The sequence below is a fragment of the Phyllopteryx taeniolatus genome, chromosome 7 (assembly GCF_024500385.1).
Source record: "Phyllopteryx taeniolatus isolate TA_2022b chromosome 7, UOR_Ptae_1.2, whole genome shotgun sequence".
Classification (NCBI taxonomy): Eukaryota; Metazoa; Chordata; class Actinopteri; order Syngnathiformes; family Syngnathidae; genus Phyllopteryx; species Phyllopteryx taeniolatus.
Window position 1 is genome coordinate 20,508,038 of NC_084508.1, and position 17,410 is coordinate 20,525,447.

General features: G+C 40.9%; 2 protein-coding genes across 8 annotated transcripts in view; one reads left to right on the plus strand and one right to left on the minus strand.

Annotated features, from left to right (window-relative positions):
• Positions 1 to 17,128, minus strand: part of hykk.2 (hydroxylysine kinase, tandem duplicate 2) — a 37,989-nt gene extending 20,861 nt beyond the window's left edge. The window contains exons 1-3 of one of the 7 annotated variants that reach the window (XM_061779146.1): positions 17,015 to 17,128; positions 11,743 to 11,829; positions 10,641 to 10,720 (exon numbers count right to left, since the gene is read on the minus strand). The gene's annotated coding sequence lies outside the window, so the exon portion shown is untranslated. Of the gene's footprint in view, positions 1 to 10,640; positions 12,939 to 17,014 lie in introns of those variants that run through there. The other 6 variants (XM_061779142.1, XM_061779144.1, XM_061779141.1 and 3 more) reach the window with 6 other exon arrangements.
• On the plus strand, positions 1,307 to 7,111 carry nmur1a (neuromedin U receptor 1a). Its single transcript, XM_061779138.1, has 2 exons — positions 1,307 to 2,152; positions 6,114 to 7,111. Exons 1-2 carry the CDS (start codon positions 1,315 to 1,317, stop codon positions 6,497 to 6,499), a joined length of 1,224 nt encoding a protein of 407 aa, XP_061635122.1. The 5' UTR covers positions 1,307 to 1,314; the 3' UTR covers positions 6,500 to 7,111.
• Positions 17,129 to 17,410: the final 282 nt, after the last annotated feature.

Below are 17,410 nucleotides of genomic sequence, written 5' to 3' on the forward strand. Positions count from 1 at the left end.
GGCATGACTGTGAGTGTGAATGGTTGTTTGTTCCTATGTCCCCTGCGATTGGCTGGCAACCAGTTCAGGGTGTAGCCCGTCTCTCACCCGATGATAGCTGGTATAGGCTCCAGAACCCCCGCGACCCTAGTGAGGATAAGCAGTACAGAAAATGGATGGATGGATAGCTAAAGATAATGTACTGTATGTGTTTGTTTGTTTTTTTCTTCAGATTAGACAGATAATGTTTCATTGCCAGAAGCTGGTGGTTGTAAGGCTTGCACAAGACACAACACATTCAATCATTCCTGCGGCCAACAGCATCAAACATTTTTTTTTAAATAAGGACATGGAGAATATCTTGCGTCTCTGAATCTGTTCCCATCATCGTTAATGCTCTCTGGTTCACGTTCATCCATGTCGCTGATGTCACTGTTTTTTCCACCTTATAATACTCCAAGATCTCAATCAGTCAAGATCTCAACCACAGTTTATTTTACCTTTCTATTTGTCTTTTTTAGTCAAAGTCATGTCATCATCCGCGAAGGTTGAAAGAAGTAACAAGCTTATTTTGACAAAGTCAGGAGAAGAGAGTACATGTTAGAGGTGTGCGGTATATACAGGTACAAGTTTGACCTACGGTACAGATTTGGACTATATCAACCAAAAAAAAAAAGACATGATATATATGTCATCTGGCGGCACGGTGGCCGACTGGTTAGAGCGTCAGCCTCACAGTTCTGAGGACCGGGGTTCAATCCCCGACTGTGTGGAGTTTGCATGTTCTTCCCGTGCCTGCGTGGGTTTTCTCCGGGCACTCCGGTTTCCTCCCACATCCCAAAAACATGCATGAATTGGAGACTCTAAATTGCCCGTAGGTGTGAATGTGAGTGCGAATGGTTGTTTGTTTGTATGTGCCCCGCGATTGGCTGGCAACCAGTTCAGGGTGTACCCCGCCTCCTGCCCAATGACAGCTGGGATAGGCTCCAGCACGCCCGCGACCCTAGTGAGGAGAAGCGGCTCAGAAAATGGATGGATGGATGGATATATGTCATCTTATATCTGCCTCGGTGGGAAAATGGCTTCAAGCACGTCTGACCACGGAACTGAACGGAAAGAGCGGCTGACTACAAGCATCATTTTTTTAACCAGTTCTGAGCTGTTTAAAGAAATTATTACGTCCACGTTGCACAGTCACCCATCCTCCCTGCTTTCTCGGCTGCTGAATGTTCAATTTCTGTCTTGTAATAATCTATTGAATTTCTGTCTATTTTAATTTAATGGAGATGGATGTTTAATGTTATTCCTCCCAGGTGGTGTCACCACTTGAACAAGATGACTCCTGACACGAATGGCAGTGACATGCATCTGGAGAACACAAGTGAGACATTGGACAAGTCTCTGGAGAAATATTTGGGACCCCGTCGCTCACCCATGTTGCTTCCCATCTGCATCATTTATCTGATCATATTTTTAGTGGGTGTGTTTGGCAATGTGCTGACTTGCACTGTCATCTCACGCAACAAAGTGATGTGGACACCAACCAACTACTACCTGTTCAGCTTGGCCGTGTCAGACCTGCTGGTGCTACTGCTGGGCATGCCACTGGAGCTGTACGAGCTGTGGCAGAACTACCCATTCCTGTTTGGGAAGGGAGGTTGCTACTTTAAGATTTTCCTATTTGAGACCGTCTGCTTGGCATCCATCCTCAATGTGACAGCACTGAGCGTGGAGCGCTACATCGCCGTGGTGCACCCGCTACGTGCAAAATACATGGTGACGCGCACCCACGCCAAGCGGGTCATCCTCACGGTTTGGGGTGTGTCAGTGTTGTGTGCTCTTCCCAACACAAGTCTGCATGGGATTTCCTACCTGATCAGTAATTCCTCCAGTCCAGACGGGCCACAGAAGGTGGAGATCCCTGACTCGGCCATATGTACAGTGGTGAAGCCTCAGTGGACATATAACCTGATCATCCAAGTCACCACCTTACTATTTTTCTTCCTACCCATGCTTACCATTAGTGTTCTGTACACGCTCATTGGGCTGCAGCTCAAACAGGAGAGGATGCACCAAGCGCTGGAAGCAAAGTCAAGCACCGTTCAGGACAGTTTCTGTAGCGCCCGCACTCAACAACAAAAAGCCAGACGACGGCAGGTCACCAAAATGTTGTGTACGTATTATCACCTGATTTGTTACATTTTCCAGTGAAACGTTTGATTTGTTATCATTTTTAAATTAGTGTATGATTAGATATGATTTACTAAAGGCACAAACCTAAATGCTCACACAAGCTGATGTGGATCGGATAGACTAATGTATAAGTAGTGTATGTACCAGGATTTTTTTGGGCTAACTTGTCGCACATTTCATTTAGCACTTTTGGGTGATAAACCAGCACAGCTGTGTGTAACGATGACTGCGTTTATTTTGTTGAGTAAAAGGCATAGGCAAAATAAGAAGCGGCGGGGTATAACCTTTCTGCAGTATAAACTTTTTTTAAAAGTTAGAAGTCAAAATTATTGAGACACATCGTCTATGCAGTCTGTAAGGACTTGGGCTTTAGTGTCAGAGGACACAGGTTCAAGTCACACTCTGGACAAAAATGTAAAAATGGCAACTAGTTGTTGGAGAGATGCTAGTCTGTTTACTGGCTACTGTCGAGGTACCCTTGTGCAAGGCATTGTCCCCACAACCCCAGCTCAAGTGGTCCAGCATACTTGCAACCCTAGTGAGGATAAGTGGCGTAGAAAAAGGATGGATGGATGGCTCTGTTTTCATAGATGGCACATCTGCATCTTAGCGCAAATGCTGGCGTATCCTGATTGCTCACTGGATGTGTTTGCCAATTAAATCTTGGTGCAGCTGGTTGAATGTGATTTTGGCGAATTTGAGTGGGGTACAGGTAGACAGAGGTATTCCATCCATCCATCCATCCATTTTTTGTACCGCTTCTCCTCACTAGAGGCGGGGTACACCCTGAACTGGCCGCCAGCCAATCGCCGGGCACATATAAACAAACAACCATTTGCACTCACATTCACACCTACGGGCAATTTAGAGTCTCCAATCAACCTACCACGCATGTTTTGGGGATGTGGGAGGAAACCGGAGTGCCCGGAGAAAACCCACACAGGCACCGGGAGAACATGCACCCACAAAGGCGGAGCCGGGATTAGAACCCCAGTCCTCAGAACTGTGAGGCAGATTTGCTAACCAGTTGACCACCGTACCGCCCAGAGGTATTCCATTCATAAGTAAACTTCGAGCCCTTTCATTGGTTTGTCAAGAGTTTGTTATTTTACACTAATAAGCCACTATCGGCATGGCCCTTAGGCACAAGTTTGATGTTCAGTTTCTTTTCCAACATGCTTCCAATTATGAAGAAAATAATGGACCTGTAGAAATGTCACTATGACCACAGTTATGCCCTAGAAGAAAATAGCAAAAGATGTTGAAGGTGTTGTTTGTTGACTTCCTCTATGTTAAAATTAGGAAATTATAGTAGTTGTTACTTGATAACAATGACCTCCAACCAGGGAGCAGCTAATTGAAAATATTTTGTTGAAAAGCCAGCGAGGAGAGAGCATAATTCTTGCAACTCCCATCATTCATATTTGTGACTTGTTAGAGACACTTTTTCAAATACTCCAAACATAAAAAAGGCAGCGGGAGCAAAACTGAGTTTGATTGTACTTTATTGAAGTATTTAACAATGTACTCACGTTATTTTTTTATCAATCCTCATCCACAAATCTGTATCCGAAATGAACAGCTGGGCAAGTTCTCCATCAAACACGCCAGGTTCCCTCTCGTCATTGTCAGAGTCAGTCTCGTTGCCCGGCATTGCCCCCCAGTCTTAGTTGCACAGCGGCTGTGAGATAGGTGCGCATGGAGTCACAGATCAACAGGGACGGTGACGCATGGAAAAAACATCTGGTCTCTTTTCCTACACCTCACTCAGCCACTCTCTCACTTTCTCCTCATCCATCCAGCCCTTTTGATTGGCATTAACGACGACTTCGGCTGGAAACCTTTCATTAGGCAGCGTCTTCCTCTTAAAAATCACCATAGGTAGCAGTTTCTGTCCATTACCATGGCAACCAAGGATAACAGTAAAAGCCAACTTCTCGTGCTCCGTTGTGCGTATCGCTACCGTGGTGGTCCCCTTCTTCTCTACAGTGTGGTTCACCGGGATGTCGAAAGTGAGCGAAAATGAGCGGCACCTCGTCCATGTTGGTGATATGGTTGGGCTGGATGTGTTTGTCGGCAATCTTTTTACTGCAGTATGAGCGGAAGATGGCCAGCTTTTCCTTGTAATCCGCCGGAAGTTGCTGCGCCACGGTAGTCCTTGCCCGGATGGATAGATGGCGCCGTTTCATAAAACGAAAGCACCAAGACGGAAAATGTTCGATTTTCATTTCTTCTGCAAGCGTTATTGGCCTCAGTCGAATGGTGACTGTCGAGACACTTCTCCCGGCTGTTCTTTGCTCATTAATCCATTGCTCGAGTTGGTCTTCCAACTCGGGCCACTTCGTCTTGTTTCCGCGGAAACTCAGTTTCGTCTTCTTGTCTTGGCGAAGCTCGTTTTCCTGCTTCCTCCAATTGCGAACCATAGATTTGTTGATCTTGAATTCTCTCGCAGCTGCTCGATTCCCATGTTCCTCCGCATAACTAACAGCTTGCAGTTTAAACTGTGCTTCGTAAGCATGTGTCTTCATAGGTGCCATTTTTGGGGGTCCTTAGCCAAACCGGTTGTTTTGCACAATGCACACCCCGGCACTATATACCTACTGGGGGGGTGCCTTTAGCGTCCTCCTTTACGCGCACCCTTCCCCCTTTATATCCGCATACTGTACTCAGTGACATCCACCTTTCCTCTATATAAGCAGCGAGTCGGCAGGAAATGCTCCCAGTCAGTCAAGCGGAGCGCTCATCAAAGTCACACATAAGGCGCGTCACATTATAAGGCGCCTCGTCCATTTTGGAGAAAATTTAAGACTTTTAAGTGTGTCTTACGGTCGTGAAAATACGGTATTATTATTATTTGCATGATTTTGTAAACCATCCCACTGGTTCGCTATGGGGGGCTACACAAATGATCAGGAGTGGATACGTGAGGTCCGCAGACATAAGTCACCAGCGGTTATCACCAGCTCATTCTGTATTTAATTCTGTATGTACCGGCTGACATTGTTTGCTGTCAAAACCAGTGACAATGCTTCTGTCATGCTCGGATCGCTACGCCTCATCATCTTCTCCTCAGAGATGTCTCAATGTGAGACATTGTGCCACATTTAAAATGAATGAGAGGAGCCGCTTTCATTGGACATGATTGAAATCGGCTTTGTTCACTACCACAGCGGCGCAGACCTCCCTCTTTTAAATACATTGTCTTGCGCTCTTCTACGAAATTACCAAAACCCAGTCTCACCTGCCTCTGCAAGATTTACACCACCTACCGTGTCAGATTCATGCCGGTCAGGAAAATAGAGCCCTGAATCTCTTTTTGGATGCCTGTATGTGTCTGATTTGGGTGTTTGTATTGTGTAACACAAAGAATACATTGGGGATTTTAGTAACTCAGGCCCTTAATAGGTTAACCGGATTACACACACACACAAACAACAACAACAAAAAATCAAACAAAATTACAAGTATTTCATGTAATTTCCCAGTCAATAATGAATGAATCTTACATATTGTAAGATCGATGCCACAACACATTGCTTATCCCCAAAATCCTTTTTAATGTTTGGTTAATAAACGAGTATGTACAAACGTAGATGCTCTACAACCAAAATGATATATTATTGGTAAAATATTATTATTCTTGTTAGCCATAAATTTTCACATTTTCTGCTTTACAAGCAAGAGAAAGAGTTACAGTAACCACATTATTATTTCTTAAGATGCCAAACTATTACTATTGCATTCCTAAACAGAAGAATATGTTTTTGGAATTGAATGTTATGCTTGATTAATTTCTATCTTCTTAGAATTAATTGCCCTGTATTATGATCATGGATTTTTAGGTCATTCTGGTAGTGGTGAAAACTGTGTAACCCCATTTGTTGTCTAATATTACATGTTGAAAACTCTAATGCATTCACGTTTTCATTGCTTGATTTCAGTTGTTTTAGTGGTGGTTTTTGGGATCTGCTGGGCCCCATTCCACACAGACCGCCTTGTGTGGAGTTTCATCACTGAGTGGACTGACAGCTGTCGGCAAATCTTCGAGTATGTGCACATTATCTCTGGAGTGTTATTCTACCTCAGCTCAGCAGTCAACCCAATTCTCTACAACCTCATGTCCACGCGTTTTCGAGAAATGTTCAAGGATGTGATGTGCCATCGGCCACACAATGCCATCCCGAGAAAATATTCTTTAAGTGTTACTCGAGTGACACTCCGCAGTACCTTAAATGAAGCGCCGCTCAGTATGGGAGCCAATGTTGTGGAAGGCGAGGTAGAGGATGGAGAGCGGGTGGCGAAAGAGGAGTCCACTCTCACATGTTAAGTATTGTGATTTTGAAAAACATTATCTTTTTTCTGTCCTTCACAATGAACACTGACTCAGCTTAATATCTTAAATGACCACATCTATAGCATGAATTGTTCAAAAGCCAAATTATGAGGACAGATTTAAAGGACGATTGAATTTTATTATCCGTGACTGTGCTTGTCCGATTCTTGTAGTTATTGTTTTGGATAGTCTGTCTTCAATAGCATTTGTATTTGTCCACAATTTATCTGTCATAGACATCCACAGATACAGTATACGCCTATTCCAGACATCTGTGTCTTTACAGTAAAAACAACCAACTGTGAATGTCATTTTTCTTTTTTTTTCACGGGCAAAAAAACAAACAAAAACAGTTTTACAGCATTGTATTTCATAAAAACACAAAATAATGTCATTAAACAGCACCAGACACACAGACCTGTTTTCACGGCCATTCCTGTATGTTGTAAAGAGAACCAGCAACATACTCCAACAAAGGTCAATGTCATCAAAGCATGGCATGGACATTTTACATTGAAATCAGCATAATTGATAGTTTCATGACAAATTAAGACACCGACTTTTGACCTGGACACATCAATCAGACTCGGTCATCTTCTAAAAACATTGTGCTCAAAATCCAAAGTGATCAACACTTGCTTCTATTTTTTTTAGGCTTAAACGGGGGTTACCATTTTCCCAAATCAGAAGGGCCGACTCGCTTCCATGTCCAAATAATAACTGCTGTGCCTGGTCAGATTTAGGACTCAATGTCCTTGATTTATTAACTACAGTTACAGTACAAAAAAAAATCTAACTGAACTATGGCAAAAGTTCAAAAGAAAAGGTGTCTCAAGAGCAGACTCAACTGCAGGATTGGCACCTGGAGAAGACTGAAGATCTTAGCATTTGTGTCCAGTTCAAAGACAATGGATGATTGTAGTCTAAAGCTGCAGTGCATGTTTTGAAGGATAGTTCTGGCAGCGAATGGACATTCCTGCTATATAGACAGGGTTCTATGATGTGTTTTCATTAATCTTTTAGCTACTACTGCTTGTAGCAGGGCGTGTAGGACAAGACAACTTATCATATTATGTCAAAATCATGAAGTGGAGATATGAGGTTGTCAGTGGACAAAATGAGTTACAGACACATACACTCTAAACAACACAAACAAACACACACAACAATGCAGGTAGTGAATTTTATGGAAAATGTAATGATCTAACATGGGGAATCTACAGGGAAACAATACAGAAAAACACAAAACAAACAGAGTACAGACGAACATTGGCAAAGGAAACTGACTTGTGATGTGAGATTGGTAGAATGAGCGTGTAGTGAATGCATATAGCTGGGGATTCCTGTTCTCGTTAATTTAAACCCAAATATGCACTAATCTGTACTTTTAGTAGACCGCAATGTTGGACTTGCGTGTCTTGAACACGATTGAGGCAGGCAAGTCACGCTTCCGGGTGTTCGGCCGGCCCGATCCGCACGGGGAACAGGTGGATTTGGTGGAAAGGAAGAAGAAAAAGAAAAAACAAGGAACCCAAAAAGTTCCCAGGCAGGACGGCCGGAGCCCAGGTGTCTCGTGGTGAGGTGGGCGTCCTGCCTGGGCCAGTCTTCGGCAAATTGGTCGAATGAGACAAGAGCTGACAATGAGCGACCAAGACAAAAGGGGGTGGGGTGGGCCCGCCCCCTTTCTTTCACACCACCTTCGGGACCAAAAGGGAAGCTGGACCGCCTCTGAGGGTCACTTTTCCATTTTAGGATAATTTCGTGGTTTAAAATGGAATAAAATATTCATTATTGGATTTGGATTGGATAAAATATTCATTATTGGATTTAAGATAACGGGACAATTTTCCTGCTTTGTATTGTCACACGCCCATCCTCATTAATACCTGTAATGAATGTTTCAAATGTTATGTGATTGTTGAGAACACTAATATTTTCAATGAGGCATTTGTGTGTTGTGGAGTGAAACTTTTCATCTGGTTCAGTTGACAACAGATTCGACATCAGACATTCAAGTTTGCAGAAATACAGTCACTAGTGGCGTTCATGTAAAGTTCTTCCATCCATCCATTTTCTGAGCCGCTTCTCCTCACTAGGGTCGCAGGCGTGCTGGACCCCATCCCAGCCACCATCGGGCAAGAGGCGGGGTACACCCTGAACTGGTTGCCAGCCAATCGCAGGGCACATACAAACAAACAACCATTCGCACTCACAGTCACACCTACGGGCAATTTAGAGTCTCCAATTAATGCATGTTTTTGGGATGTGGGAGGAAAGCGGAGTGCCCGGAGAAAACCCACGCAGGCACGGGGAGAACATGCAAACTCCACACAGGCGGGGCCGGGGATTGAACCCGGGTCCTCAGAACTGTGAGGCTGACGCTCTAACCAGTCGTGCACCGTGCCGCCCTATATATATATCTATATATATAGATATATATAGATATAGATATATATAGATATATATATATATATATATATATTCAATGTTTTAATTTTATTGTGTACATCTATCAGAGAATTAACTACCGTTTGCTGTTTTTAGGTTTGATTTTAAATGCCATTAAACCTGTTTTTTGTTTGTTTTGTTTTGTTAATTAGATATGCTTTTTTTTGTCCAATAATTAGCTCCTTTGCTGTATTGAATGTGAACTAAACAATGACCTTAAAACCAATGTATGTTAAAAATGTTGGAGTACCATTACATGACACACATGCTTAATATTTAAGAAAATTTTGTATACCGCTGAAAGTGGCTTAAATGTGAACTAAATGAAACTGTAGCTAAATGTCTTGTTTATGTGCTATTGTGGATGTAACCATTAATAATGTCATACTATTATGAACAGTTAAAAAAGCAGATGAAATTGTATTGTTGGAAATCAGCAAAAATAAATCAGTGGTTTTGAGCTATGATGAAAAATATATTCACTTGAGTTTGACATTTGTGTATTCAACACAGACCCACTACAACCTTTATTGCATTCTCAGCAAATTCGACAATGGTAAAAACTCTTGTGTGCGCGTGTGTGTACGTGTGCAGAGGGTGGTGGGATGAGTATATTGTCCTTAGAAACTTGGAATGCAGTCTTATCCCTGACATCATTTCGGCCATGACCCATTTCAGTTGAAATTGCAATGCAGCGTGCAAGGTCATCTTGCATTTTTAATCATTTGCGCTATGCCCGAGTGCACGTGTGCTTTTTATTCAAAAGCAGGGGCACAGATAGGATTTTGGAAATGGGGGACGGGGACCAAGTTTATAAAAATAACAAGTATAATATAATATAATATAATATATATATATATAATCTGTAATAGTAGAAAAGGTTGGTTTGGTAAAATATGGCACCTTTAACATTTGTGTATGAACTGTAATTAATTATATAAAATATATCTTTGTTTATCTTTTATTATTGTCGGACCAGCTACTCAACATTACAAAACAATTAACTCCCACATCTCAGCAACAGGCAACATGCATAGGATAGCCTAAAAAAAGAAAGAAACGCTGTGATTGTTTTTTTGTTTCTTCAAATTTGTTTCAAATTCTTTCTCAACACTAGAACAGGCACCACATGACTACCTGTTCCTTAGGAATCTGGCTGCACTCACTACACTAAAAAGTGATGTAACTATATTTTTGTAGGCATTTCATTTCGGGTAGTTTTGAGCAAATGCCACAAGACTTAGAAGTCTTGTGGTAAACTATGTAAAAATAAAGTTACTGTTAATGTTTTACACTGTGGGGAGTGAGACACATGCATTTAGGGTTCAAACAGCTCATTAGATTTGAGAGGAGATTGGCAATGGCATCTCTGCTTGGAGAGAAAAGATATATCCCAACAACAAAATGAGACTAACAATTGCATTAGTAGAAAGGTGCAAAGTGTATTTCCAAATTTAACCCTGCCAGCAAGCATTACTGAATGACTTGAATCAAGTTGTTGCAAAATAATAGCATTCAGTTGTATACACTCAGTATTTCTCCTTTAGGATTTAGATTGTTCAGTTTCTTAGTATATGGTAACAGGCCTAACCCAAAAGAAAAAAGAAATCCATCTGAGAACTCATATGAAGTCAAAAATCAAGATAGTCCTTCAATGAAAAAATGGGAAATCCCTTATTTGTCCTACCAGTCTCCTGGAAAATGGGTGGCCAAATGTCTTGCAGACATCTGAGGTGGCATCCAGTCAGAAGATAGCACAGCTCAGCCCTTGAGATGAGATGAGACAAAAAAAGAGCCTTTACTCAATGTGTAAAATACAATTTATAATCCAGAAATGTCTTGCTTGAAGTTATCAGTTATTTGGAAATAACAATACATACGTCTCCCAAAAATGATAGCACAATAAATGACCAATTAAAGGAAAAAAAATTGTAACTCGATCACTGATGCTGACTTCACACATCGCTCGATTACCCACAATGCTCGGTCTCCGGCCACCATTACTGAGGTGACATCGAGGGCAAGCTTCTAGCAAACAGCATTATGATTGAAGGTCATATACGCATTCTGATTATGTCTCATCTCGATAATAATACTAATATTTATATTGAGACCCTAGAAACTGTTGTAGTTGGAAGGAAAGCTTTTACTGAAGGCAGGGTACAGTAAGTGCGGCTTCGCTTGTTGTTGACATTCACGGTCAATCGGCTTAAACAATTCTTTACACCGGCACAATGTCATTGAAAAGAACAAAAACAAAGAACTGACAATATGCATGGACCCTGGTATTTCAAACCAAAACATAAAATGGGAACATTACCACATTCCAAAACATGAGGAAATTGCAAGTGAGATGGGTGGATGCTGCTCAGGGTTTCTGGCAAATGTAGCGGGACGACAAAAGCTCCAAAATCTTCACCTACTCCAAAGAAAAATTTATTAATTAATTGCATTTTAGAAGCAGGTCGGAGGAGGTTCTCAAAACCGGTAACATTGACACAGCTCGGCCTCGAAAAAGTGTATTGGAGAGGTGACCACACGGGGCGGAGCGAGGCTGTTTGGGGGTACAACCGGTGCAATGGAATAGGCCCAAAAGAAACTCAAATGTGTGGGCCACTGCAGTGCATTCATGCCACATGGGGAAAAAAACAATACTTAGTGGAAAACAACACATTAAATAGAAAATTAAAATAAAATCATACTTTTAACACAAAAAAAACCAACAACACTGGGTTATAGAGGCTCAATGCCTGTGCCAATATAAACGGAACGTTAGTCCTCTGGTTTACCCGAGATTTTTCTCACTTTTTGTGGCGAAGGTCAGGGGGACGGATTGGAGTCAATCTGAAGGTGACATGGCCTCCCGTCAGTACCATCTGCGCCAATGTTTAAAAGTACAGGGGTGGGACATATATATTCATTTCAACATTTGACATTTATATTTCAATCAGGGTCATTGTGTGTGAAATAGAGCACAATTGCAGCTTCGAGTTCAGATACAAAGGAATACACTGGAATCCAATCTGGCATAGGGGAACCAGATAACTGGTCATAAATGATGCATATAAACACACTACTTACTGATAATGACAGTGAGGAGGGCTGATAATGGAATTGGAATATGTGAGCAGATGGAAGTTGGGTGATGAGATTATAAAGTCATAGAGGATCTGTGGACGTTATAAAAATGACGCCTCTGGGGGAGTTCTCAGAGGTAAGGGTGGAGATATGGGAGAAGGGAAGGGGCGTACAAAATATGACAGTCTGTGAGTTTACCAGCTATTAATGCAGCGCATTAATGACTGTGGACAAATCTGGCCACACACACACACACACACACAAAAAGCACTCCAAAAACATGTAGTCTACTAAAGGATATACTTCCTCACAAGTGTCATCACAACCATCCTCGCAAGGATTGTCCGTTGTTTCAAAAAAAGAATCGAATAGATTTGGCATTTGTCAAACCTTGCCTCAAATAAATTATAGTACTTGTGAGAGATTTGCATAGTGAAATGTGTCTTTTTTTTCTGGATCAGATGAATTATGTGATTATTCCACTTGAGGCTATATATTACTCGAATCTACTTTTACTACATTTGTCATATATCAGCAAGCTATAAAGTCTGTATGCCTCTTCATCACATCTCTGTACTTGAAAACAAAATGGATCCCGATTGAATCGGATGCACTTGTATTCTTTTACATTTGCACAAAGCTTGTTGAGGTCATTGTGCCTCAGAAGTAAAGCGAGGGGGCATTTCTGTCTGTTTTCATTGGTTTCATGCAACCAGATGGACAGCATGTGTGTTGTCACTGAAAAGATTAAGACGATGTAGCATTCAGAGCTGGCACGTCCATTAAACAGTACAGTATAGGCAAATGTGAAGGTACAAAATCGATAGATTGATTGATTGATCGATCGATCAGTCGATGGTAACATTGTTGACATTGACACATAATGCTTAGCATTTGAATTAAATGTTCAAAATGTAAACAATGTTATAGTGGCTTAAACCTTTTTTTTTTTTTTTTTTTAATCCAGTACAGTATATTTGTTGAGTACAGTTCAGTTGTATAGAACTTTTAAGTTTAGTACACTTGCATTTAAGAATTTTAGAATTCTTTGTTTCCAAATATTTACTCAGGTACAATTTTTATTTAACGTTTGTGTTCAAAATATTTGAATTGAATTAGGCACGGTGGCCGACTGGTTAGAGCGTCAGCCTCACAGTTCTGAGATGCGGGGTTCAATCCCCGTCCCCGCCTGTGTGGAGTTTGCATGTTCTCCCCGTGCCTGCGTGGGTTTTCTCCGGGCACTCTGGTTTCCTCCCACATCCCAAAAACATGCATGAATTGGAGACTCTAAATTGCCCGTAGGCATGACTGTGAGTGCGAATGGTTGTTTGTTCCTATGTGCCCTGCGATTGGCTGGCAACTAGTTCAGGGTGTACCCCGCCTCCTGCCCGATGACAGCTGGGATAGGCTCCAGCACCCCCGCGACCCTAGTGAGGAGAAGCGGCTCAGAAAATGGATGGATGGATGGATGAATTGAATTAATTACTTATGTACATTTGACTATATTTCAGAACACTGTTAATATTCAAACTGTGTATAATGTTACAGTGGCTTATAATATTAAATATACTTTTTAAGAAAGAAACTTCTGCCTTGTTGTTGTTGAACACTGACTATTATGCTACTGTATTTTAATGTTGGTCATTCTGGTGGTACTTGGAGTTCCAAGTATTTTTGGAGGTGATACTTTGTGTGAAACATTTCAGAAGCATTAATCTACATCAACCACTTCAACTCGGCCTCCTCCATTGGTGAGTACTTTATATACTGTAGTGTCATGCTGGCTTCCGTGTACCTTTGCATCTCTTCTAGAACCAGTAAAAGGGGGGAAATCAAAATGAGAGAGAATTAGAATGAGGGGTGTTATCACACCTTATGACTTAATTCTCCTGGGTGTGTAGATGGTAGGCCTTACTCTGTTCCTTTACTGTTTGTTTATATTTTTCGTTTTAGGTTTTTGAGGTTATTAATTACTCCATGAATTATTGTCCAAAAGTGCATCAAATTAATTTATTATTATTATTATTTATTTATTTTAATCATCATCTGATTGAATGACTGGCGACCAGTGCCAGGTTGACCCCGCCCAAAGTCAGCTGTGATAGTCTCGAATGAGGACAAGTAGGACAGAAAATTGATGGACTGACCGCTTACAATTCATTTACATCTCTACGGGGGCATTTGGTCACATTAGCATTTGCTGAGAAAAAAAAAAGGTGACAGCCACAGATATTTTTATGTCAATTAATTACAAGGTATATTTGATCCCTGTTCTTGATATGACTGGGCAATCAACAGCAGGATGGAAACTTCGAGCAAAGACCAGTATTAATTAGAAAAAATGGGTTTCTATAAATATGGATATTTCCCTAAGGAATACTATAGTTACAGGAACAGAAAATAAACACAAAGAAATATATACAGTATGTTATAATACAATAAATATTAAATAATAGTATACAATATGACATACAAAGAGTCGAGACAGAAAAATTAAGAATAAGCAGGAACAAAGGGGTGTAATCCAAGCCTTGATTGATTGATCGATCGATTGATTGATTGATTAGAGCAGGGGTGTCAAACTGTCAAATTGCACATGGGGCTGAAACTCAAAGAACACTTCAAGTCGCGGGCCGAACTTGAAACCTTTATTAAACACAATGAAATTTAACGTTTTTTGAACATGAATATGAATAAAGCCAGACAGGAAATAATCCAGAATAAATCAATTGAAATTGAAATTATTTTGCGCGCCATAAAAATACCTCCTGTCAAAATTGCACTAGTGAGAAAAATGTACCATGAGGCCAAAAACCCTGAAAAATACATAAAGGTAGTGCTTTTAAGTAAACATTCAATCAACAATAAATCAAAACATTCAATTTTCTTTGCGCTTATGCCTTTTCAGAAATTATATAATACAAATATGATCATGCTGCAAAATACCCTGAAAAGATTCATTAAATTTGTGCTTTTCAGCAAATGTTTTGGCAAAAACAAAACATTTGCTCTTATGCCATTCTCTTAGAGCTGGATGCTTGGCATCTTTTCTTGGCAACAAGTTCATTTAGGTTTGATGTAAAGTTCTGGACATAGACTGACCTGACAGTCAAATAGCATGTCTACAAAGAGATTGTTCAGAGCGTGAAAAGACTCGAAAGTTGTGGCAGGACAATTTGTGGATGCTTTACCATGACAACATGCCTGCTCACACTGTTCACCCGAATGTTCCTGCAGGCTAAGAAGAACATCACCATGCTGAAGCGACCTCCCTACACACCTGACCAGGTTCCGTGTGATAATTTTCCTCTTTCGCAAGCTCAAGGGCGTCATTAACGAGAGCCGTTTTGAAGATGCAGAACACATCAAGATGGCTGTGACAACGGTGCTGCGGAGGATCCCGGAAGAATTATTCTAGGACTGCATGAGGGCGTGGACTGGCCAAGCATGTCTCCAGACCTAAACCCTTTTGAGTCCTCTGTGGGGTGTCATAAAATGGAAGGTTCTAGAGCACATGTCCTTTTTAGGGTCCGGGACTGCTCGCAGTTTTTTTGATAGACCCTGAGGACTCCCTGATTTTAACACAGCAAATGGAGACAGGACAGCTTATTAAAATGCAATGAATTACACTTTTAAAACTGATGGAATTGCAGGAAAAAAAATATCCTGTACCCTCTATAGTTTAGGTAGATAAAGATCTTTTTTAAAAGGTATTTATTTTCACGGACCCCTTGCAATTACACCACGGACCATCAGGGGTCCACAGACCCCTGGTTGAGAAACACTGCTCAAAGCCACCAGCTCCATTATTTCATCGAGGAGAAGTGGAAGAGGATTTCAGTGGCAACCTGTGAAGATCTGTTGAACGCCAAGCCCATGAGCGTTCAGGCAGTGGTGGAAAGTAATGGTGACCACACAAAATATTGAAACTTTCGGCACAATTTGGACATTTTCTTTTAGGGTTGTATCACTTTTGTTGCCAGTGGCCACATAAAATGCTCTGTTTAGTTATTTTGAGGGGACAGTAAATTCACAATTTAATGTACTGTACACCGACTACTTTGCATTGTAGCTAAGTGTGTTTTCTCATGAAAAGATATGAACCTTTATATACAGTGCCGTGAAAAGGTATTGGCCCCCTTCTGAAATTCTTATATTTTTGCTGTTTCCCCACTTTAAAAATAATCAAATAAATGTAACTATCAGACAATATCAGCTCTCCCTATGGTTCTCTGGAATCCTAAAGCTTTCGAAATGGCTTTTGTAACCCTTTCCAGACTGATAGGTGTCAGTTACTTTATTTCTCGACTGTTCTGATCAGATCTTTTGTCAGACTTGATTTTGTCGGTACAGATTATTTTAAAGTGATTTCTTGATTAAACAGGTCTGGAGCTAATCAGGCATGGGTGTGATCACTGAAAATTAACCACAAATTGTGATTAGCAACAATTAAGTAATGATTTAACAAGGGGGTTAATTTTTCACACAGGGCCAGATAACTTTCAAGAGGGTTTTTTTTCCCCTTAATAAATTAAATCATTTAAAAACAGCATTTTAAATTCACTTGGGTTATAATGATCTGATATTTACATTTGTTTGATGATATTAAACAAATTGGGGAAACTATGCAATAAATATAAGAATTTCAGAAGGGGGCCAATACTTTTTCACTGCACGGTACTGAATACATTTTATTCATATGTGGCAACTTTTGGCAATGTCAAGGCAACATCATGTGAGGGTTTCCTGCTAGCAAGACATTCTAGTCATTACAAATGTCAACACATTTAGCTACTACGTCTGCATAAATTACTGTTATGTATTTTGACTTTCAAAAGGTTCATTTGCAACACCTGCAGTACCAAAAATAGCAGGTGAAAGACTTCATTGGCATTATTTATGTAATCAGTATGAGTCATTTCACTAACTGATACACCTGAGCTTGATCACTCAATTGCTCACTTCTGCCTTGTTGGAACTCACCAATGTTGTAGCAGTTCACTCGCCTGACTTCCGTGCAGGCAGCATGGGTTCAGTTTGCCCTCAGTGACAGGTCTGAATGGTTGTCTGATTGACTGGCACCAAGTCCTGAGTTCAGTCTGCCTTTCACCCAAAGTAAGCTGGGATAGGGTACAGCTCCCTCTGACGCTGATCAGCATAAGCGGAATAGAAAATGGATGGACAGATGCCTCATTTGTCTACTGTGGCTGAGTGACAAGCATAATATTTTCCAACTGGTGTAGATTTTCTGAAATTGACTAAGGAAGAGCCCATGTCATTCCTAAAGCACTGGAAATTACCCATTCTAAAAGTCTCATTTTCACATATAGTTCACAACTTCTTCCTGAGTTACCTCTTCTCTTAAATATAATAATAATA

Excerpts from the sequence above, each read along its gene's own strand:
- nmur1a (XM_061779138.1), top strand. The coding sequence starts at position 1,315 with ATGACTCCTGACACGAATGGCAGTGACATGCATCTGGAGAACACAAGT. Across the intron at positions 2,153-6,113 it reads GCAGGTCACCAAAATGTTGT|TTGTTTTAGTGGTGGTTTTT; the intron begins GTACGTATTATC and ends GCTTGATTTCAG.